Genomic DNA, 26,022 nt, shown 5'->3' on the forward strand with positions numbered 1-26,022 from the left:
TCAACCTGGTGTTGTGAGACTTCTTACAGGGGGCAGTGCCATGAGTGGATCCTAGGAGGGGAGTCATGTATGGGACTCATCTATTTGTGGCGCAGTTGCAGACACAGAGAGCAATAGAGATGCTGGCTGTGGTGGAGGAAAGATTGGGGATGATCGATGGGGTCGGGGGGAAAGGGGATGCCAAGATGCCCGGAGTGGGGAAAGAAAGTCACACATATTTCCGTAGAAAAAGGGAGAAGTAGGGAAAGTCACAGATACTTCCATGGTGGAAGGGAGGGAAGTTTAACATTTCTTTATGTAATCAGTCATATTGGAACTGATTCCTAATTCTAAGGGCGGAATCTTTCTGGCCCGTCTTCCACAGAAATTGTAGTAGGTGGGGGCAGACCATACGAAGGTCCGTTGACCTCGGGTGGGATTTTCTGGTCTTGGGGCGAGCGCGACCAGAAAGTCCCCGACTCACCAGACTGATGGCGTTAACCCCACCTACTTTTTTGGCAGTTAAGGGGGCAAGATCGCAAGAGGAAACTGGCCAGTGGAGCTAGAGACTGGAATTTTACAGCCTCACCTGCCCGAGGCTCGTAAGATCCCACCCCAAACCAAGGAGAATGTCATTCTGCGTGCCGCGTGCGCTCTGATTCCGTGCTGGGCGACATGGTAAAATTTTGGCAAGAGAGTTCTACCTTGTTTTTTTCACCAGACCTGACACTTTGCTAAATTCTCGTGAGATTCCATCCATAATTGCAGTTCCCATATTTAATTTCATCATTGATGCAGTTGCACTGATGAATTCTGCCATCTCTAAGAGTATGAGAAATCCCCAAGTCACTTGTCCGAATGAAAAACTGGTGTCAAACTGATTTATATCTCAATAATAGTTTCAAGTGAGGTTAGTGTCAGAGTTGAATATGGTGATCATTCTTATAACTTGTCATTGGTACTAAATTGAGGGAAACAATCTCTCTCTGATGGGAAAAAATTGGCCTAAGATGATACAGTGAAGCTGACATGAGTTATTTACAGTAGGAATCAGTAAGAGTATGTCTGAGAAAGTGCTGAATGGGTACAAACTGGTCTTTGTGCAAGAAGGACCAAAAAATAAAATTTAGCATCACCAATGCTGAAGTCACGATAAAGGACCAAGTGCTGCCAATATTTTGCTCATAAGGGTGGTACAGTGGCACAGTGGTTAGTATTGTTATCTCACAGCTCCATAGACCCGGGTTTAGTTCCGGCCTTGGGTGACTGTGTGGAGTTTGCACATTCTCTCCATATTTGCACGGGCTTCCTCTGGGTGCTCCGGTTTCCTCCCACAGTTCAAAGATGTGCAGGTTAGGTGTATTGGCCATGCTAAATTGCAGCTTTGTGTCTCAAGATGTGTAGTTTAGAGGGATTAGCAGGGTAAATGCATGGGACTATCGGGAATAGGGTTGGGTGTGGGTCCAGGTAAAATATCCTGTTGAAGAGTCGGCGCAGACTTGATGAGCTAAATGGCATCCTTCTGCTCTGTAGGGATTCTATGCAAGGCTAAGCCAGTGCCTTATGCACAGTAAGAAGTAAGTGATTAACTTGACAGATTAAAAAGAACAGGGGCAATTAAGAAGAAAAGTTTTGAAGTGCGTCTCAGAATGAGAAATGGTCCAACCTCTTTTATCCCGTGGTCAAACACAAGAAAACTGTGAGAGTGAATACATGTGGACTCCTTTGAGTGAGACAGGAAAGAGGTACCTTGCCATAGCTATAGCAAGTGGGTTAGGTCTGTGCCCAATGCCAACGTGCCAAGACTATTGAGGTTTTGAGAAGTTGGTTTGCAATTTATGTGATGCCATCAGTGTTGGTGTCAGATAACAATTCACAGTTTATGTCAAGAGTTTGAAATATTTCCGAGTATGAATAGCATCAAACACATTCTACTACCATCAACATTAGTCAGTCTCGAACGGTGCTACAGAAAGAAGCATACAGATTGTAAAGAAATTTTTAAGAAGTATTTGCTTGCTAAAAAGCTAGTCAGTAATTATTTTACAAAGGGTCATCCAGACTTGAAACAGAGCCCCTTGGCTCTATTTTCTCCCCACAGATGCTGTCAAACCTGCTGAGATTTTCCAGCATTTTCAGTGTTTTTGTTGCAGTAATTTCTATATTTCTCCCTGACACAGGCTAGACAATTTTCTGTTCTCTTAGAGAATAACCTTGCAGTCTACAATAGGTTGTTTAGCTCACGGGTTAGTGTTCAAACGTGCTGCTAAGGCAAGGTTAATATGCTTAAACCTGAAGTCAATAGAAAAGCAAGACAAAATGAAGATCGATCATGATGTATGAATCAAGAAACCTAAAGAATTTGTTGTTGGTCAGAAGGTCATGGTGAAAACCACAGATACAAGTATGCGACTGAGGTTGTTGTAAAGAGACTAAGTGCATTCAGACATCTAGTGAAGATTGGAGAGAGATTTCTTCAGTGTAATATAGATTAAAAGAGGAAAGTAGACTATAGGAAAGCATGAGAAACTCTTTGTAGTCCAAATTCTTCCTAGAGTACAAATGGATGGTCAAAAAGAAACTGAAAATGTGTTGGTATTGCAGAATACACTGGTAGAGCAGTGAGTCAAATATTTGATTAAGACACATCAGAGTCCCAATCAGTCAGTGGAGACTCGAGTCAACATTAAAGTTCGGGTTTTATACAGTCAGCAATTTGAGAGAGCAGAGTCAAACAAATAGAGATGGAAGAAGGTATCCTGAAGGAAAAAAGGCCAGGCAGATTAACTAAAACTATGTAGGGGGAAGAGGAATCAATTTTATTTTAATTAACTGTTGTTTAGTTATGATATTTGTGTTAAACACCTACAAGTATTAAAAAAAAACTATTTTTTGCAGTTAAATTTCTTTGGTGGAATCCTGATCTTTTAGTTACGTTCACAGTTAAAACCGGGTACGCAATCCAACTGGTTAACTTTTTATATATTGTTGATGTTGGTTTCCTCAGATTGTATTCTGGGAACTCAAGTACATGTCCAATTTCACACTTTGAGCTGAAAATTGCATTTTTTCTGATGGGGAGGAAATGCAGTACATTGTAACACCTGAGCACTTTGTTATACTGCCCTCTCTGTTGGGGAGGTGTAAACAAAGTTAGTTGAACAAATCGTTGCCTGCAATTGTGCTTGTGTTAGCCGTAGTGCAAAGCACAATACTGCCAGTTGCAAGAATCCAACATGAAATGAGTTTGGAAGAGTGTCATTTCCCAGTAGTTCCAAGCCGATAAAAAGGGCAGAACTTTGAGAGAAAACGTTAGTGTTAATAATTGCCAGACTTTAGCAATAACAGTTACTTTTTGGAAGCTTTATTACACTCTCATAATTCAAGGTAACATTTAACCCACACACTCATCTGATATGAAATTGCATGTTGGTCACAATTCAGCGGGGAAAGGGATGACAGCACTGGAAGCATATTGTACAGCCTATTCAGTCTTCCTTCAAATTGTTGAATCATTCAGTCTGTGAGCATAAAACATTTTGATTTGATTTGATTTATTATTGTCATATGTATTGGGATACAGTGAAAAGTACTGTTTATTGCATGCTATATGGACAAAACATATCGTTCATAGGGGGTGATCTTACTGGCGCAACACACAAGTCGATGGGCATGGCAAGCCAGTAAAATCGTGAGAGAGACAAAAACTGGGGTCATCTCTCACAATTAGAGTGGCATTGGATTGCCAGCATGACCTACCTTGCGCCCAGGAATATGTAATAGAACCAATTCCCCAGATTTTCTATCTCTTTCCTGTACTCTGTCTCATGACTGTTTGAGATCCAACCCACAACAATGGTTTCATCAGCAAACTTGAAAATGGAGTTGGAGGGGAATTTGGCTACACAGCCATAAATGTATAAGGAGTACAGCAAGGAGCTGAGGACACAGCCTTGTGGGGCACTGGTGTTTAGAATGATCATGGAGGAGGTGTTGTTGCCTATCCTTGCAGCCTGTGAATTAGGAAGTTGCAGATCCAGTTGTAGAGGGAGGAGCCATGCCCCAGGCCATAGAGTTTGGAGATGAATTTTGTTGGGATAATGGTGTTGAAGGCTGAGCTGTAATCAATAACTAAGAGTCTGATATAGGTGTCAGACAGAAACATGACATTATAATTATAAATAGTAGGTTTTCCAATATATTTCTGACTGAGGAACTACAAATTCAGTAAAAACTATTGACAAAGGAATAAACTTAAAATAGTTGCAATCATGTTAGTCTTTCAGCTAACCATCCACCCCAAAACAAATAAGTTTAAGGTGGTCACTTGGTCCATCATTTTCATGTTGTCTGTTTTATTCTAAAATTCATTCTACTACTTTATTCTCTGCGTAGACTGCTTCAAGTAATAATCCAATTTTTTTTATTGAAAGAAGCTATAATTTCTTTGCCAAGTGTATGGAAAACAATCCATACTTAGACAAAATAAACTGTTTTACATTATTCATTGGTCCAAATATGACTTTGTAACTTTACACTCCCAAATTACCCCAGTAAGATCACAGGTGGTCAAGTACCATGTTAACACATCTTGGACTGTATTTACATCACACTGTTCATAACCACAGGCTGTCTACAAGGACTTTAAAGCCAATTCAGAAATCTTGAAGTGTAGCCACTGTTCTCATATAGGAAAGGCAGCAGCCAATTTGTGCAGAGCAAGGTGGCACAGTGGTTAGCACTGCTGCCTCACAGCTCCAGGGACTTGGGTTTGAGTCCTGGCTCAGGTGACTGTCTGTGTGGAGTTCGTATATTCTCCCCATGTCTGCGTGGGTTTCCTCCATTTTCCTCCCACAGACCAAAAATGGGTGGGTTAAGTGGATTGGCCATGCTAAATTGCTCCTTACTGTCCAGAGATGCATAGGTTAGGTGGATTGGCCGTGCTAAATGTGTGGGGTTACAGGGATGGAGTTGGGGTCTGGGTGAGATGCTCTTTCAGAGAGTTGGTGCAGACCTCATGGGCCAGGTGGCCTTTTTGTGCATTGTAGGGATTCTGTGGTTCTACGTGGTTCAAGCTCCAACAAACAGCAAGGTAATAATGTCCAGATAACCTGTTCATGTGACGCTGAACAAGGGATAAATATTGTTTAGGGACACCAGTGATAACTCTCCTATTCCTCTTCAAAATACTGTCATAGGATCTCTTACCTCCAAAGCAGGAAAATGGAGCCTCAGTTTAAGATCTCAAATGAAAGACAATCTTCAGACAGTGTAGCACTCCCACATTACTGCACTGGAGCATCAGCATTGATTTTTACACTCAAATCCTGGAGTGGGAATGAGCCTGACTCAGAGACAAGAGTGCTGCCAACCAAGGCAAGACTGACACCATCACAAATGTAATGAGACTGATCCGCCAACCTCTTCTGTGGCTGGGATTCTCCATTCCCGCTGCAGTGAACAGAGATTTGGCTGAGCATCAAATTCTCCATTCTCACTGGCAACAGCGACGGGGCATGAACGGCTGGAGAATTCTGGCCAATATCCAAGTTCCAGATTCAACATCCCCACAAGACTCTGCTTACTCTGTGAGCAGAGTAATTTCACCTCATTGCAGGAATATACTTTGTCGCCCAGTTCAATGGCATTATTGTAGACATGTATCTCTGTATCTGTATCTCACACCAGCCATGTTTCACAGCAGGAAGAGAAATCCTTCCAAGCAGATTTGTATGAGATGATTTCAGGGACTTGGAAAATCAAATGCAAAATTTTGAAAACCATACCTGTCCAAATAAGTGTTTTAATTATTTTACTTTGAAATGGATCCGTCAACATATTAGTTCATTGTTGTAAGACGGGGCAATCTAGGCGAGTGAATGGGATGTATGAGTGGCCCTCCTTTATCTTGGTGGGCCATAAGATTGAAATCAGGATTGCTCACTAACTGTGAATAATATTAAATACATTGAATATACTCTGAATATTTTATAACGAGTTATAGGATGCACTCAATCATTTATATACCAATAGAACTGTCATCAATTTCAAATGGTACAAACAAAAGCAATATTTACACATTGCAATCAGCATGCATGTCACTTCACTTGCCTTTGTTTGATGTATGTATCCTAGCTGTCATGCTGGTAGGGAAAAAAAAAACTACACAGGGACAGAAATCAGCAGAATATGACAACCCTGGTGGGCAATGGTCAATCAGTTGTCTCATGGGCCGCACTCGGAACACAGGTGGGCCACATGTGGCCCCAAGGCTGCAAGTTGCTCACCACTCTTGTAAGGGCTGGAAAGGGCAGGCATTACTATTGGTGGTGCTGTTGTATAAATATTTAATATACTCTAATCAAATTACCCTTGCTGCTATTTAATGGAAGATTAACTCATTTATGTTGGGCATTAAGCACTCATACAATAACATCAATAACAATTATTTCCATTCTTGGTGCGTTGCTGAATTTTAGCTATATCGAGAATCAAATAATGATGACTAGACTTAGAGAGAGAGACACCATTCTGCAAATTTAACAAGACCCAATTCAATATACATGTAACTAGAGAACTTCATGCAGTTAAAATCATGAGGTTGCACTTAAGAATAAAAAAAGTATTTTTAAAATACAATTTAGTGTATAACTAAATGAGGATATTGAACTAAATTTTTAATTAGGTACAGAAAAGTCGAGATGAGGAGAGGAAAATGGCCACATACTTTTTAATGAAGCAAATAACACAGCAGGATTTTCATGATTGAAGTATCAGTAATTACCAATTACATTATCTGTAGCAGGACCTTGAATAAAGGGGTGTCCCAATAGGGTGGAGAGGATAGGAGGGACTCTTTTTTGGAATAGATCTGAAGTGTAGCTCAGTGAGCAGGATGTGGCTGAGGTCAGTCTCATGACCCCGATCGAATTGTGTAGACAATCAACCATCAGTACTTCCTTCACGGTGAAAGTAACCACTGACCTCATTTTGGTGCCACTGGGTCCATCTAAGCACCCATACAATCAATTGCTGTATACTACAAGACAACAAATTGATTGTTTTATTCATTCATTGGACATGGGTATTGCTGGCTGGCCAGCATTTATTGCCTTACCCTAGTTACCCAACCACCTCAACCACATTGCTGTGGCTCTGGAGTCACGTGTAGGCCAGGCCAGGTGAGGATGGCAGATTTCTTTCCCTAAAGGGCATCAGTGAGCCAGATGTTCTTTTCTTCCGACAATTGATAATGATTTCATGGTCATTGATATATTCTTAATTCCAGATTAATTGGCACCGAACCCAGAACATTAAGTGAGTTTCGAGATTAATAGTCTAGCGATAATACCATTGGGCCATCGGCTTTGCTAATTCAGCATGCACCCATCTACATAAATTTCAGAGAAGGAAAGGCGTGCATTTTTAAGGCACGACCCATTCCAAAATGCTTTAAGAGAATGAAGTACTTTTTAAAATGTAGGCACTGTTTCAGTGTCAGAAACAGGCCACTAATTTGCATAAAGCAAAAACTCACAAATAGCAACATGCAGAATAATACAGAATCTTAGAACCGCTACAGTGCAGAAGGAGGCCATTCAGCCCATCAAGTCTGCACCAACAACAATCCTACCTAGGCCCTATCACCATAACCCCACATATTTACCCCAGTAATCCCACTAACCTACACAGCCTAGGGCTCATAGGGGCAATTTATCATGGCCAATGTCCCTAACCTGCACATCTTTGGATTGTGGGAGGAAATCAGAGCACCCGGAGAAAACCCATGCAGGCACGGGGAGAACGTGAAAACTGCACGCAGACAGGAACATGTATTGGCCACGACATCAGGGATAACTCCCCTCCCCTTCTTTGAAACAGTATCAGGGGATCTTTTATATCCAGCCAAGAAAATAGTTGGGGCAACGATTGAAACTCTCATTCAAAAGACAGCACCTCTGACCATGTAACACTCTCTCGATGCAGTACTGTAGAGTCAGCCTAGAATTTTGTGCTCAACTCCTGCAACGAGTCTTGAACCGAGAAACTTATGATTCTGAGACAAGTATACCTCATTATTTCAGGAGTCACTATAATAGTGGATGTAGCTACAACACTTTCAGTTGTCTCATTTCTGTAAGATGTATGGTGGGATTGATTGCTATGCACACTTCTCAAAAGTTTTATGGCAAACTCCCAAAATGTAAATGATATGTTTCCATCAACAAAAAGTAAGAGCTATCAATATATGGGCCAGAATTCTCCGGCCATTCATGTCGGCAGGATTTTCCAGTCCCACCGGCAACACACCCCTCCCTGCAGATTTCCCACCAGTGTGGGGTAAAAGCAATGGGAATTCCCATTGATAGTGGCAGGACCAGTGAACCCCACCACTAGCAAACAACACGCCATTTCCTGCCAGCGGGAAACACACAGCTGGGAGGCTGGAGAATTCTGCCCATGCTCTCCAGGAAAATCTCACTGAAAATAACACAACTCTGTGAAGGAGAAGGAACAATTTGCACCTAGGTTATCACAGGTAAACTACATGATCCAACCACGATTAACAAAATCCCTGCACAATAGAACACGAGTACAAAGAGGCCATCGGAAAACCAGATTAACTTCAAATATTTGAGTTGTTCAGGTCTTCATTCAGATATATAGATGATGAAAAAAGCGCAACTGTAGGAAGAAGTAGGATCTGGCATAAAGAAATAGTTGGATCCAAACTGGGACAGGGATACAGACCATATGGTCAAGCTCTGGTTGTCAGCCATGCTTCTGTTGGTGGCACTCCTGCCTCTGAATTATGAGGTTCTGGGTTGATGACCCACTCCAGCTCTTGAGCCCAAAAATGTGTGGTAAGCTGCAGTGCAGTACTGATGGAGTGCTGCAGTGCCATCATTTGGATGGGCCATTAAGTCGAGGGCCAATCTGGATGTAAAGGATCCCATGGCATTATTTCAAAGAGTTATCCCCAGTGTCGTGGCCAATGTTTGTCCTTCAATCAACTTGACAATGAAGCAGGTCACCTAAACAATATTACATTGCTGTTTGTGTAAGGGTTTTCGCTCTACGTGCGCAGGTTGTCGGCCAGGTTTCCTACATTACAACTGCGAGAAACATGGCAGCCTGTGACCACACTGAAAATGTTGCCATTTGTTGCCAAGTGAATTCACAGCTCTGGTGGTCATGTGAATGCGAGATCATCATAGCTCCAGCTGACCGTCGCTGCTCCCTGCTTTGAGAGGGAGAGCTGACTGGTGTGATTTAATTTGAGGATCGCCACACCGCAGGCAAAGGGCAAGGTTGAGATGGTGTGATTTCATGAATAACCGATGAAAAACACTCGTGCAAGTCTTTCTCTCCAAGGGGTGGCATGGTGGCACACAGTTGCCTCACAGCTCCAGTGACCCGGGTTTGATTCCTGGCTTGGGTCACTGTCTGTGTGGAGTTTGCACGTTCTCCCTGTATCTGTGTGGGTTTCTGCTGGGTGCTCCGATTTCCTCACACAATCCAAAGATATGCGGGTTAGGTTAATTGGCCATGCTAAGTTGCCCATAGTGTCCCGGGATGTGTAGGTTAAAGGGATTAGTGGGATAAATATGTGTGGTTATAGGGATAGGGCCTGGGGTGGGATTGTTTCTGGTGCAGGCTCAATGGGCCAAATGCCCTGTGGAGTTTCTATGATTTCTAAAACTGAGGCAACGACAGGAGACGAAAGGTGTGGGGACCCAAAGAGAGAGGAATTTGGTCAAACCATAAGGTGTAGCAACAGAAGTAGGCCATTCGACCCATTGTGTTTGTTCTGCCATTCAATTAGGTCGTGACTGATCTGATGCGACAATCTTCAACTCCACTTTCCTGCCTTATCTCCATAACTCTTGATTCTTTACTGATTAAAAATCTGATTAAATGAGCCTTGAGCACACTGAAGAAGGTTTGTGATATGACCCTAGAAAGGGGAGAAATACTCTGGGGTCCATATGGTAAACTGAGAAAGGAGACATCTGCGATGTTTGTTTTATCTGTGGGTGATGGCGGCAGGAGAGGAAAAGGGAAATGAAGGGTGTCAAAGGCCAGTACAGCACAGGAACAAGCCTGCAGGAATCACGTTGTCCTATCTAGACCAACTGCCTGTATTCCTCTATTCCCCGCCTGTTCATGTGGCTATCCAGATAAGTCTTTAATGTTGCTTACATATCTGCCTCAACCACCTCACTTGGCAGTGCATTCCAGGCTACCACCACCCTCTGTGTAAAAAGCTTCCCCTGCACATCTCGACTGAACCTTTTCCCCCTTATCTTGAACTTGTGCAGCCTTGTAATTGTCATTTCTTCCCTGGGAAAAAGCTCCCACCTGTTCACCTTATCCATGCCCCTCAAAACTTTATAAACTTCTATCAGGTCACCGCTAATCCTCCGTCTTTCCAGGGAGAGCACTCCCAGTTTATTCAATCTCTCTTCGTAGTTAATACCCTCCATACCAGGCAATATCCTGGTAAACCTTTTCTGTACTCCCTCCAATATGACCACATCCTCTGGCAATGTGGTGACCAGAATTGGACACTGTATTCCAAATGTGGCCTAACCAACGTTTCATGTAACCGTAACATAATTTGCCAACTTTTATACTCGACGCCCCAGCAGATGAAGGCAAGTATGCCTTATGCTTTCTTCACCACCTTTTCCAGCTGTGCTGCCACTTTTAAGGATCTGTGGATCTGCACGCCCAGATCTCTCTGTGAGTCTATGCTCCTGATGGTTCTGCCATTTATTTTATAGCACCCACCTAAATTGGATCCACCAAAACGCACCACCTCGTATTTGTCCAGATTGAATTGCCTCTGCCATTTCTCCACCCAATCTTCCAGCCTATCCAAATCCTGCTGTATTCTCTGACAATCTTCATCACTATCCGCAACTCCAGCAATCTCAGTATCATCTGCAAACTTGTTAATCAGACCAGCTATATTTTCTTCCAAATCATTTATATATATATTACAAACAACGAAGGATCCCAGCACTGATCCCTGTGGAATACCACTAGTTACAAACCTTCATTCAGAAAAACACCCTTACACTACTACCCTCTGCCTATTATGAATCCATTTAGCTTGATCCTGTATGATTTAACCTTTTGCACCAGCTGGCCATGAGAGACCTTGTCAAATACTTTACCAAAGCCCATGTAGACAATATCCATGGTCCCTCCCTCATCAATTATTTTTGCCACCTCCTCAAAAAACTCAATCCAATTAGAGAGTCATGACCCCCCCTCCCGCCCCCCGACTTTTACAAGACCATGCTGTCTGTTGCTCATAACATAATCAACATAGATGTTAACTAAGCTGGTGATTCTAAGCGCCCCTTTTTTGAAACTCAAACTGTGAGATTTAACGGCCTCATTCATCCCAAAACCGTAAAATCTCACCCGAGGTCAACGGACTTTCCTATGCTGCACCCCTCACCTGCTCGGATTCCCATCGCGGGCGGGCTGGTAAAATTCTGGCCAAAGGATCAGAGCCAAATAGATGTGAAGGAAAAAGAATAGGAGGAATTTCAATACAAATTTGGATTAAACCTCGTTGCTACAAGAATGCTGTAAATATACTGGCCCATCCTGGCTGTTCAACACCTATGCATAATATTGAACAGTTTTGTGTGGAAATTGAGTATACATTAATTAAGTTGCCATTGCAATTTATTTTGGTGGACCTAAGTAGAGCCTCAGGCTAAAGCCTGGAGAACTAATTGGCTCAGAGAGCAAAATCACTGCATCACCCCCTCTTGAGAAACGATTCCAGGTTTAGTAGAAATAAAGATCAAGACAATTAATCATTAATGGTTTTCACTTTTACAGCTAAAATGATAATGGTCTCTGGTGTGATGGTTCTGAGAGCACCATTCTTGTTGGGAACCCATGTAGCCCAGGAAATGTAATCATCCTATTAACAGAAGTAGATTCTAGAAAAAAGAGCAATCCCAATACTCAAATAATTATTTGATATTAACATTTAATCATTATCATGTTATCCATGTGAAATTATGATCCAGATTATTTGCAACCACTGAATAAATTATTTATTTTTACAAATACTTTATTTACCACAGAGTGTATACATAAAGAGAAAAGGGGGTGACACGGTGGCACAATGTTGAGGTGTGGCATGGTGGCACAGTGGTGGGGGTGGCACGCTGGCACAATGGTTAGCACTGCTGCCTCACAGCACCAGGGATCCAGGTTCAATCCTTGGCTTAAGTCACTGTCTGTGTGGAGTCTGCACATTCTCTTGTGTCTGTGGGGGTTTCCCCCAAGTACTCCCCCCACAGTCCAAAAATGTGCTGGTAAAGTGCATTGGTCATGCTAAGTTCTTCCTTAGTGTACCGAACAGGCGCTGGAGTGTGATGACTAGGGGATTTTCACAGTAAATTCATTGTAGTATTAATGTAAGCCTACTTGTGACACTAATAGTTAAATAAATTGGTGTACATGGCAATTTTACTATACTGAGGCCATTAATGTTCTGTCAGCAGAAAGTAACCTTAAACTGTTCATCATACTTTTTATTTGGAATCCCCCCCTTAAAACTCTCCATCGTTCTGACAAGAATGTCTGAAAAATCTACCTCTTTTATGAGGGTTTTGGTCACTGGCACTGTGGCACACTGTTTAGCACTGCTGCCTCACAGCGCCAGGAACCCAGATTCAATTCTGACCTTGGGTGACTGTGTGGAGTTTTCACCTTCTCCCCGTGTGGGTTTCCTCCCACAGTCCAAAAATTTGCGGATTAAGTGGATTGGCCATGCTAAATTGCCCCTTAGGGGGTTTGCAGTATAAATATGTGGGGTTATGGGGATAGGGCCTGTGTGGGATTGTTATTGGTGCAGACTTGAACGGGCCGAATGGCCTCTTTGGGCTCTGTAGGGATGCTATTATTCTAATATCTCATAATGTGGCTCAGTTTCAAATTTTTTTTCTATAGCCGTCTTGCTTTGGATCATTTAACTACAGAGGTGCTGGCGGCATGTTGGGCCGAAGGGCCTGTTTCCATGTTGTAATCCTCTATGGCTATATAAATACTTGTTGTATTCTTTTCCTGATTGTCCTTGCTATTGACCCACTTCGGTAAGTTGAAAGCTTCACAGTGCATGGGCTTGATTTGCTAGACTTACTACAGGCTCAATGTGAATCACATAAATAATATATGATGGCTCAAAGCAGACAATTCACTTATGATTCACCTGGTGCTACAAGCCTTTTGTGTGGTTTATCTATAACTACAGTTCCTAATGTACTGTAAACTAGATAACCTCACAGTAGCAGCAAAAATAAATATTTCAGATCATGACAAACTGTTTCGAGCAAGGAAAATATGTACATGGTTGCATAAATACAAATGTGAACAACTCCCGTGATATGTATGATAAGGGACGATACATTTGCCAATGTCAGCTTTTACAGGATAATCATTCCTACACCACTGACAACTTAATTCATAAGCTAAAACTGCACTTATTTGGGATTTACTATAGAGTGCACGATATTTATGAATGCAGCAAAATTCAGCCGGACCAGTGGCAAATTAGTTGAAAGTACAATTTCCAGCTGTTTGATTGTATGTTGGCTTAAAGTACAGGTCAAAACCTAATGTTGTGTCAAAGACATCAACACGTAAGTTCAGAGTGTTTGGAGTGCGGGAATCTGTGCACTTCTCCTCACTGACTCATGGAAGAAGCAATCTGTTCCAGCAAAACAGTGCAATTTCCAATCAATCCAAAGATAAACGATCATCGTGCTCAAGATCAACAACAAACCTAAAAATAAAGCAATTACTGAAACCATTTTGGAGAAAATCTCTCTGCTGCGGAAGGCTCTTTAGGACTGCCACGAGGGAGAGCAAAGTGCTAGATTAGGATTCTAAACCTCGAGCTGTGAATCATTGTGCATTCTTAAAGCAATTAAAAAGGGTCACAATTTTTATGTTAGGGTTTTCTAACAAAACCTGTGAAACTCATCTTTTATTGTGTCTTTGTAAGGATAAAGTCAAGATTCCACAATAAAATTGACTGTAATGATGTCTTATAAATATTTCTCAGTTCATTTCTGTTTCTTGAAGCAATGTAATGGCCTACAAATTTGTTTGTGCAGAGCCTGTCTTCCAGGGCCTAAGCAGCCTACTCAACAGGCAAGAAGCATGGACACATTTCTGGCTGGAAGGGTGCTGCCTACAGTATTTAGAAAGTCATGATACCATCAGGCAGGATCAGCATGATAAAAGGGAAATCATGTTTGAATAACTTGTTGCTGTTTCTTGAGGAAGTAAGAAACAAGATAGACAAAGGGGAACCTGTAGATGTGGTGCACTTGGAATTTCAAAAGCTATTGGACAAGGTGCCTTATCAAAGGCCGCACAAGATGAAACCTCCTCTTCACATGGACCCTGTCAACACACCTCCGGATCTTATATGTTGCAATCAAGCCGCCTCTCACTCTAACAAAGTAAAGCTTTAAAGTTTTATTTATTAGTCAAAAGTAAGGCTTACATCAACACCGCAATGAAGTTACTGTGAATGAAGTTCCCTTAATCGCCTTGGTCCGGCACCTGTTTGGGTCAATGCACCTAACCAGCATGTCTTTCAGACTGTGGGAGGAAATCAGAGGACCTGGAGGAAATCCACGCAGACATCAGGGAGAACAAGCAAACTCCACACAGACAGGAACCCAAGCCGGGAATCAAATCCGGGTCCCTGGCACTGTGAGGCAGCAGTGCTAACCACTGTGTGACCATGCCACCCAGCCTGCGTAGCTTTTTTGCATAAAAAGACACACTCGTTCCAGGAATAGTCTGGAAAACCTTCTCTGAACTGCTTTCAATGTATTCATATCCTTTCTTAAAAAAGATGAACACAGTACCGAATACTCCATATTTGGCCTCACCAACGTGCAGTATAACAAAAGCATAACCTTCCTACTTTTGTATTTATTTCCCCTCACAATAAATTATAACGTTGCATTAGCTTTCCAAATTAATCCAAATCATGTTTCTATGGGACAAAGCTATTGAGTTGGATGATCAGAATGAATGGCAGAGCAGGCTCAAAGGGCTGAATCCTATTCCTGCTCCTATTTTCCAAGTTTCTATGTCGTTTGCTGCATAGAATCATAGAATCCTACAGTGTAGAAGGAGGCAGTTTGGCCCATTGAATATGCACTGACCATATTCCCACCCAGGCCCTATCCCCACATAAAGTAATGCATTTGTCCTACTCGTCCCCCGACACTAAGGCCAATTTAGTACGGCCAATCCACACATCTTTGGATTGTGGGAGGAAACCCGAGTGCCTGGAAGAAACCCGCACAGATGTGGGGAGAACTTGTAAATGCCACACAGACAGTGACCTGAGCCAAGAATCGAACCCGGGTCCCTGGCGCTGTGAGGCAGCAGTGCTAACCACTGTGCCACTGTGTCACTGCAATACTAGCCTTTCTATGATTCATGCACTAAGACAATGGCTCCCGACCTTTTATATGCCACGGCACACCTCTACACTATAAAAATAATTTTGAGGCATACCTCTTATTTTCTCTGTCCTCTCCCCTTACTGGGAACTTTTTTTTTAACTTCTCCCTCTCCTCCTGCTTGTTTTTTTTTAACCATCTCCCTGCCTGTCCCCCTTCTCCCAGGGCTTTTAAGCTTGTTTTGAGTTTTAGCTTTCTCTGCGGTCACACGGGAACCTTTGCCTTCAGCTCCAAGTCCCGTTGGTCATGTGCATGGGCCTGGCCAGCATAAAAAATCGAAAGCGCGCTCGTGCGGCTCTGTCCCAGTTAATGCATACACGGGAGGTCCAAGATTCATCAGGTCCTGGCAATACCAACCATGAAGACCAAGGTCAGTTTTAGTTTAATTGCATGAATTTGAATCATTTTGTATCTTTTTGCGTGGCACACCTGGGAGATCTGCTCGACACACCAGGGTGCCATGATAAGAGGTTGCAGGGCTTTGAGATGCAGAGTTATGGGGGGTCTAGTACAATGGTTCCCAACCAGTGTGCCGTGGCAAATATCCCTTTGTAATTGAAGATACTTTATCTTCCACACATGAAATGTAGCAAACAAATAGTCAAAAAATATGGACAGTAAAAACAGTACAGGATATAAATACTTCTGGCTAACTGTGGGTTATGTAAATACAATTTTGGTTGTCCTCTCCCCAGAAATTTGAGGATAGGAGTTCTGTCCATCAACAATACAGCAGACAAAACAGGCAGGACAAGATGGCAGCTCCAACTAGAAATCTGTGCCAAAACAGGCACCTACTGAACTCATCCACAAACTAAATCCTTCACAGAAAAATAATTAGTCATTTGAGAAGTTGCTTAATATGGCCTGTGTGTAAATGGAGGAGTTCCCTGCATAGAAGTCCTCCCACTCAACTTGAACCCCCCCCCCACCCCGCTATAAAACTGGAGAGTCACCTTTGCAAATTGGAAACTGATACTTTTCTAATTATTTCCAAGATTCTTTAACACAGGCAATTCACAAAAATTATGTCTGCTCTCTTACTGGGATCTTGCAACAAGGATGGCAACTGGAGAATCTAAAAATGAACTTAATTACAGCTGGAACAGGAAAAGTGAGAATCCAATTTGTTGTGTGGCATCAAGGATGATTGACAACATCAGAGAAGCGATATGATACATTACATGTATACTTCCCTGTCTGAACTGGGTCATTGTTTTTCTCCCCTCATGTAGAGAAAGAACCACTGAGATGAAACGTTATTTCACGGTTGAACCTCACACATGATATAACACAGATGAGACTCTTTTGTTGGAGTCACTTTCGTCCATGAAACCAATAAAGTGCCTTAAACTCCACCACTTAAAATCTCCAGGCAGTTGACAAATCCTCATACTTAACAATTAACAGATTCCTCTTCTGTTTACAATGATCGAGTGAAAAGGAATATTAGTGCAGCACTAAAATGCTTTCTACCCTCATACTTCATGCTAGGAAAGTCTCCTTGCATCACGATTATAGTTTAGGTTTCTGTTTGTTCCAGAACCATACAGTTTCCACTCACAGAGTGGAGTAGAAGGCAGCATGGCGGCACAGTAGTTAGCACTGCTGCCTTACAGTGCCAGGGACCTGGTTCGATTCCCAGCTTGGATCACTGTCTTTGCAAAATCTGCACCTTTTCCGTGTGTCTGCGTGGGTTTCCTCCGGGTGCTCTGGTTTCCTCCTACAGCCTGAAAAACATGCTGGTTAGGTGCATTTGCCAGGTTAAATTCTCCCTTATGTGCCCGAACAGGCACCGGAGTGTGATAACTAGTGCATTTTCACAGTAACTTTGTTGCAGTGTTAATGTAAGCCTGCTTGTGACACTGATAAATAAACTTTAAACTAGAATTCCTGCAGCAGGAATTTCAACATATCCTTTCCCGCAAGCTATGAAAATAATGCATAGCTATTCACACAAGAACAGCAACTTTGCTGAATGCTTAATGCAGTGTCAATACAATAAAACATCCTAAGAGGCTTCAAAGAGACATTATAAGACAAGAGATGACACAAAGTAGCATAAGGAGATATCAGGGCTGATGACCATAAGTTTGGTCAAAGAGCTAGTTTTAAAGGAACGTCTACAAGGATGAAAGACAAGGTAGAACAATGGGAGAGGTTTATGGAGGCTATTCCAGAGGTTAAGTTCAGGGCAACTCAAGGCACTGTCACTAATGGTGGAGCGATTAAGATGTGGAGATGCTGGCATTGGACTGGGGTAAAAACAGAAAGAAGTCTCCCAACACCAGCTTAAAGTCCAACGGGTTTATTTGTAGCAAATGCCACAAGCTTTCGGAACAGGCCGTCCCTTCATCCACCTGATGAAAGCTTGTGGCATTTGCTACAAATAAACCTGTTGGACTTTAAGCTAGTGTTGGGAGCTCTTAAGATCAGGGCTGCCCAGGGCCCAGGACAGAAGGCCCAGATATATCTATATTCTATCTCCACAGATGCTATCAGAACTAGTGAGATTTTTCAGCATTTTCTGTTTTTGTTTAAGATTCCAGCATCTGCAGAATTTTGCTTGTATAACCACAGATATCTCGGAAGGTTGTGAGGCTGTAAAAGATTACAGAGAGAGGGAAGAACAAATCCATGAAGGGATTTGAAAATAAGCATGCAGATTTTATTGTCAAGGCATTGTTTGACCATGAGTCAATATAGGTCAACAAGTACAGGGGAAAGGGAAACATGGCTTGCACAATTCTGGATGACCTCATGCTTTTGGAGGGTAATACGTGGGAGATCATCCAGGAATGCATTGAAATAGTCAAGTCGAAACATGTGTAGCATCTCAGAAAAAAACACTAATAATTAGCGTGAACAAGAAAAAATTCAATTATCAGGAATTGGCTTTTAACCCTACGCAACTAAAATTAGCAAATTGAAGGGTTTCATGAGTAATTCAGAGAGGTTCTTCATTATTATTGACAGATCAGAAATGTCACAGCTTTGCTAAGTGAGTCGGTATCAGTGGAACAAAATCGGATAAATTCAATTTGTTTCCAGGCTCCACATTAAGGAAAGATGCTTGCATTCCCCTAATTCCAATCCATATCTGCTAATCCTTGTTGGAACATGTACATCTGCACAATTTAGTGAAGTTCGGATTCTACGTGTAAGAACACATCCTCTTCAACCCCATGAACCGATTCCTCCAACTAATGTGATCAGCGCAGATTTGTGCCTTAGCTCTATTCATCCATGGGCAGCACAGTGGCTCAGTGGTTAGTACTAACGTCTCATAGCACCAGGGACCCGAGTTCAATTCCGGCCTCAGGTGGATTGTCTATGTTGTCCCCGTGTCTATGTGGGTTTCCCCTGGGTGCTCTGGTTTCCGCCCACATTTCAAAGATGTGTGGGTTAGGTGGATTGACCATGCCAAAATACCCCTTAGTGCCATGGAGATCAGCAGAGTAAACATGTGCAGTTCCGGAGATAGGGAATTACAGTCAGTGCAGACTCAAGGATTCTTTCTGCACTGTAGGGATTCGATAGTTCTATGATCTTGTTTCATAATCTGTTCTTAACAAAAACCACAATGACATCCATCTTGAATATTCATTTCACTATCCACAGCCATTTGGAGGAGAGGGTCCCGAACATCCACTCCCCTTGTGTGGAAAGATTGCCTCCTGATTTTGTTCTTTAATGGTTTAGTTTTAGATTTGCAATCCTGTTCTGGATTTCCCCACCAGATGATGGTTTCTCTGCAATCATCTTATCAAGTTCCTCTATTATTAAACAGCTCATTACGATCACTTCTCAACCTTCTTCCCTACAAGCAATCCCAGTAATCATAGGAGACTTGTGATTAGGCCCATTTTTAACTGATGTTTTGAGGTCAAATTGCTACCATTCAATGAATCACCTCATCTATCACAGACTGGTGCTAGATGAGAACATTCGACCATCAAGAGTTAGGAACCAACTGATCTCAAATTTCTGAGTAGGTGGGCAATTGTTTAAGTCCCGTATAATTATTTTGTGTGGACACACATGGGCGTCACTGGCTGCCCATCTCTCATTGCCCTGGGAGGGCAATTGAGAGTCAACCACATTGCTATAGCTCTGGAGTCACATGTAGGCCAGACCAGTTAAGGACAGTGGATTCCCTTCCCTAAAGGGCATTAGTGAACCAGATGAGTTTTTTACAACAATCAACAATGGCTTCACGATCATCAGTAGACTGATCAGTAGTTAATTCCAGATTTCTTTTGTTGAATTCAAATTCTACCCTCTGCTGTGTCGGGATTCGAACCCGGGTCCCCAGACCATTAGCTGAGTTTCTGGATTAATCGTCCAGTGATAATAACCACTAGGCCATTGCCTCTCCCTTTTTTTCTATTAGCGCTCAGAGATGGCATCATTAGCCTATGGTTGAGGGGAGGATCCTATCAATGCAACTTGTCATATGATTTTGAAATTAACCATTCACAAGCCTGTTGTGACATCTCTATTAATCCTATATATGTTAAATTTATTGACATATTTACTACTTCACTTGTAAGGTTTCTGTCTATTCTCTGCAATGGATTCTTATTGTCATTGAAAATCCATGAAAGACCACCAACCTATTGGTACAGTGGGATTGAATTTTACACAGGACTGTTGCTATCTCAGCTACCCAACACTTGATTGAATGCGCAGAGGCGGCATGTGGACCCATCAGTTTTTGTTCCCCCCCTCAACTGGTCAGCAAAACACAACCCCTTTAATCAGTCTTTTACCTTAACTGGGGAAAAGTGTTTTGAAAAGCAGTTGCTGATTAGAATGGATAAAGTCCTTTATGTCACATTTAGACTTTTTGGGACAGTGATAGCCTAATGGTATTATTGATGGCTTATTAATCCAGAAACTCAGCTGATGTTCTGGGGACCCAGGTTCAAATCCCATCATAAGTTCAATAAAGATATCTGGAATTAAGAATCTGCTGCTGACCACGAAACCAATGTTTATTGTCAGAAAAAACCCATCTGGCTCATAACGTCCTTTAGAGAAGAAAATCTGCCGACCTTACCTGGTCTGGCCTACATGTGACTCCAGAGCCATAGCAATGTTGTTGGCTCTCAACTGTCCTTGGGCAAATAGGGGTGGGCAATAAATGCTGGCCAGCCAGCAATGTCGATGGTCCATGAATGAATAAAAAAAAAATTGTATCTGATCGTTCAATATGTTCATCACCTCTCTTAAATGTTTGGTGAACCACCTCAGTTGCTACAATTGGTGATCACAGCACTTAAAAAATAGTCTTTTGAGTATTGTGTGCTTGTGAATATTGCTGTGTAAATGCAACGCCAGAGTTTGAAAACTTGGGAAAGTTTCCCTGATAGTAATTGGAATCCAGAACTGTACCACCAGCTGCCATATCTGAGGTGCCAACTAGTTTGGCTATCTCACAAAATATAGCAGGCATGACTTGCTCTGGAGAGCTCCATGTGATGGGATACCTGCAGGAGATATATAGTTTGCGACCCATCTGCCAGGTATGGAAGGGATCCAAATATATGTGGAAGACTTCGCTCTCCCAACTCAAAATGGATTTTCTGTCCATTGGTTCGTCTCTTTCTGTAACTGGGTACATCAGTCTCCAGGTGTATTCCCAATTTTGGAACAAATGGAGATTTTGCCCTCAATAAATGCCTGTTCAAATTACCAGGAAAGGCTGGACTCCATACATTTAGATTCCAACATTACCTGTAGCTCTTTCCCTGCACTTTGCAACTGGATGAATGGTTGGATTGTGGCATTTATGCCACGTACTTTCAACCCAGAGGTTGCCAATCATAGTTGATCCATTCTCTTCTGAAAAGAGAAGAATAGTGATGGCATTTAAACTGAAATTTGAAGCTTCCAGAAGTTACCTGAAGAAAATTAACTGCTGTGGACTGAGTAGGTAAGAGCATAAGGGATGGCACAGTGGTTACACTGCTGCCTCATAGCATCAGGGGTCCAGACTTGGGTGACTGCCTGTGTGAAGTCTTCACATTCTTCCCCATGTCTGCATGGGTTTCCTCTGGGTGCTCCGGTTTCCTCCCACAGTCCAAAGATGTGAAGCTTAGCAGGATTAGCCATATTAAATTGCCCATTAGTTTCAGAGGGAACAAGCAGGGTAGATACATGGGATTACAGGGTTAGGATGGGATCATTGTTGCTACAAGTTCAATGGTCCAAATGGCCACTTCTGCAATTCTATGATTTGTAGTAGACATTATTTATAGACGGGACAAACAAAATACCAATATAAGTGTTACAATGCATTAACCTCTGATAATTCTAATGCTTTTTTTTCCAACCACAGATCATTCTGGGGCAATAGATGTGGGACAACCATTAAAAAATTCAGTCAGAAGTGACTCAGCCGTCATTGGAGGTAAGCGCATGAACTGGTCACAAGACTATAACATTTAAATCTTGTAAAATTCACATCCTTGTTTTCAAATCCTCTATGACCTTGCCCCTCCCTACTTCTGTACCCTCCTCCAGATGTACAACCCTCCAAGATGCCTACCCTCCTCCAATTCTAGCCTTTTGGACATCCCTCACTTCATTTCCCCACCATTGGCAGTCATGTCTCCAGCTGCCTCGGCTTCAAGCTCCAGAATTCCCTCTCTATGTTTCTCTTCTCCTTGAAGATATTCCGTAAAGCTTAACTTTTTGACCAAACTTTTGGGTACCCATCCTAATATCTGTTTATGTGGCTCTGTGCCAAATTTTGTTTGATAATCACTCTTGAAACATGCCTCAGCATGTCTTACTATGTTCAAGGTGTAAAATAATTGCAAGCTTCCGCTGTTATCAAAAGCTCATCTAATTATCTGCAAGGTTCAAGTCAGGAGAGTGATGGAATACTCTCTACTTGCTTGAATGACTGCAGCTGCAACAACACTCAAGAAGCTCAACACTATATACTATTGCCAATACTGCAAAGGATATGGGCCATGACAACATTCCGGCAACATTATTGAAGAGCTGTGCCCCAGAACTTGTTGCACTCCTAGCCAAGCTATTCCAATACAACTACAGCACTGGCATCTACCCAAGAATGTGGAAGCTGCCCGGGTATCCTGCCGACAAAAAAGCAGGACATTACAGTCCCATCAGTCTACTCTCAATCCTCAGTAAAGTGAAGGAAGGGGTCATCACAGTGCGATCAAGTGACTCTTGTTTTGCAATTACCACAGACTGATGCTCAGTTTGGGTTCTGCCAGGGTGACTCAGCTCCTGACTTCATTACAGCCTTGGTTCAAACATGGACAAAGAGCTAAACTCCAGAGAAGAGGTGGAAGTGACTGCCCTTGACATCAAAGCAACATATGATTAAACGTGGCATCAAGTAAACCCTAGCCAAATTGCAGTCAATGGGAATGAGGGGAAAACTCTCTGCTGGTTGGAGTCATACCTAACACAAAGGATGTGCAAGGCTGTGGTTGTTGGAGGTCAATCATCTCAGGCTAGTGTCCTCAGCCCAACTGTCTTCAGCTGCTTCATCAATGACCTTCCTTCCATCATAAGATTAGAAGTGGGAAATTTTACTGATGATTGCACAATGTTCAGCATCATCTGTGACTCTTCAGATACTGAAGCAGTCCATGTCTAAAGACCTGGACAATATCCAGCTTTGGGCTGACAAATGGCAATAGCATTCTCAAGTGCCAGGCAATAATCATTTCCAACAAGAGTGAATCTTACCAACATCCTTTCACTTTCAATGGCATGACCATAGCTGAATTCCCCATTATTTACATTACTGGGGGATCAGAGACTGAACTGGACATACATATTGTGGCTACAAGAGCAAGTCAGAGACTCGGAATCCACCAGCAATTAATTCACCTCCTGACTCCCCAAAGCCTGTCCACCATCTACAAGGCACAAGTCAGGAGCGCAGTGGTATTTTCCACTTGCCTAGATGAGTGCAGCTCCAATACACCATTCAGGACAAAGTAGCTCACTTGACTGGCACCCCATCCACAAACGTTCTCCACCAACAAAAGTGTCAGCAGTGTGTACCATCTGCAAGATGCACTCCTGGAACTCATCAAGGCTTCTTGCGCAGCACCTTCCAAATCCTCAACTGATGCCATCTGGAAGGACAAGGGCAGCAGACACATTGGAACACCATCATGTTCCCCTCCAGGTCACTCACTATCCTGACTTGGAAATATATTCAAAGATGTGTGGGTTAGATTGATTGGCCATGCTAAATTAACCCAAGGGAATTAGCAGGGTAAATGTGAAGGGTTATGGGAATAGGGCCTGGGTGGGATTGTGGTTGGTGCAGATTTGATGGACCGAATGGCTTCCTTCTGCACTGTAGGGTTTCTATGATTCTATGATATTGTCATTCCTTCACTATCATTGGACCAAAATCTTGGAACTCCCCACCAACAACACCCTGAATGGACCTATACCAGATGGAATGCAGCAATTCCAAGAAGACAGCTCACCATCACCTCTGAAGGGTAATTAAAAATGGGCAATAAATACTGGTCTAGCCAATCACGCCTACACTCCATGACATATTGTTTAAAAGTCAACTACTTCTTAAACCAGTGTACATAACACATCCAAATAAATGTGTAAAGATGACCAGCGCGAATTAATAAGAATTTAATTTTTTTTTTAATTTGTTCTTGGGACAAGACTGGATTTTATTCCCAAAGCTCGCTACCCTGAACAGATGGCTATTTTCTTGAATTACATCAAAATTGCGGTTGTTGTATTCCCACCTTTGCTTTGAATCAGCATTTGAACTGTTTATAATTGGAGCAGGAGGAGGCTATTCAGCCCTTCGAGTCTGCTCTGCCTTTCAGCATGATCATGTCTTATCATCAAGTAATATTATTACAGTGGGACGTTACAAAAAGTTGATTCTGTGTAACTGAAAGACAAATACATCTAAATTGAACTGAAGTATTTTAAGATGTGCTGTTGAAAATGTCAAAGGAAAATTACTCCTTATCAATTGGTTTGAGTTATGAGAAACATATAACGCAGGTCAACTTGGCATTCAGTCATATATTTTTATACTTTTTATGAGGACAAGTACAAATTGAGGGTCTGTAACAAGTTGATTGTTATTCCTCACTTCCATATTTCTTCCTGATCATGAGAGTATTGGCATTAATATGACACTATAAATTGGAAGGAAACTGCAACTCAATTCTATGTGTCCTGTCCGGCGAATGCCTCTTTTCCACAATAAAAATGACAAAGAAGCTGCTCTTTGCAGACATTTGCTTGACCTGTTTATCAAAGACTTTTTGCTGGTCTGAAAGTCATCTTTAACCATTTCCAGAATATATCAGCCCTTTAAGAGGTGAGGGCTGGATTTGAATGGAGCAGGCAATGGCACAGTGACATTATCAAAGAATAAAGAACAAATTGCTAGACTACTAATCAGCTAATGCTTTGGATACCTGGATTCGGATCCTGGCATAGTTGGTGATGGAATTTGAATTTAATAAAAAAAATCTGGAATTCAGAATTTACTGATGACTGTGAAACTCAGACTGTGTTTCTCCCACAAAGTTCAAAGTGTTGAATTCATGGAAAAATTGGTGCAAACTGCAATTGTTTTTTTTTGATGGGAGTTCAGACTAGAATCTCTCACACTCTGTGCAATGCAAAGGCCACAATCGTGAAGATAATTAAAATTTCAGGGGTGGGATCTATTCATGCCGGAGGCAGACAGTTCCGGGCCTCTGCGTATGCACAGTGGCCCCGAACTGTCAGCCTCCCATTTGCCGGCCAGCTCAATCGCTGGTCAGGCCTGAACCCTCACAGTACGGCCCGATCATGGGCCCCCCCATCCATTCACGGGTTAGCCCCGATCTCCTCCCGCGTCCCTGAGCACCCCAATCTGCAGGCCCCCTCCTCCCCTCATCAAAGAAATAGCAAGACACCTAGAAGAGAATGGTTTGATCAAGCAGACACAGCACGGATTCGTGAAGGGGAAGTCATGTTTAACAAATTTATTGGATTTCTGTGAGGATGTGACTAGTGTGGCAGACAGAGGGGAACCGGTGGATGTGGTGTTTTTAGATTTCCCTACTCTTAATCCCTTTCCTCTCTTTCTGAGATCCTTCATCCTGGACCTGAAGGATCAAAACTCTCTATCTACACTGTAAGCGGCTTCTGATGGTGGTCATTTTTTATTGATTGACACTCTAGAATCTGAAATGATGTATGTAACTGGGTGGCTTCTGCATCTCATCCAACAATAACAAGCACATATACACCACCCTTACAGGTGAATGATGTCGTAAGGAGCTTTGCGAGGCCGAGAGTTGAGAGAAAAAAGTAAAAGAGACACATAGCAAGACATGGTGGGGAGATATAATTTGATTTGATTTGATTTTATTATTGTTACATGTATTAGCATACAGTGAAAAGCATTGTTTCTTGCGTGCTATACAGACACAGCATACCATTCATAGAGAAGGAAAGGAAAGAATGCAGAATGTAGGGTTAC

General features: G+C 42.3%; 1 protein-coding gene across 1 annotated transcript in view; it reads left to right on the top strand.

Moving 5' to 3' along the window:
• The window catches only part of LOC145350299 (contactin-associated protein-like 5), a 644,548-nt gene that overhangs the window by 614,017 nt on the left and 4,509 nt on the right, over nucleotides 1–26,022 (top strand). Inside the window, exon 23 of the mRNA XM_080199493.1 lies at nucleotides 21,847–21,918. Within this exon, the coding sequence (XP_080055619.1) occupies nucleotides 21,847–21,918 (72 nt within the window). The remainder of the gene's footprint in view (nucleotides 1–21,846; nucleotides 21,919–26,022) is intronic.

Source organism: Carcharhinus amblyrhynchos, chromosome 11, assembly GCF_965287045.1.
Source record: "Carcharhinus amblyrhynchos chromosome 11, sCarAmb.v2.hapA, whole genome shotgun sequence".
Classification (NCBI taxonomy): Eukaryota; Metazoa; Chordata; class Chondrichthyes; order Carcharhiniformes; family Carcharhinidae; genus Carcharhinus; species Carcharhinus amblyrhynchos.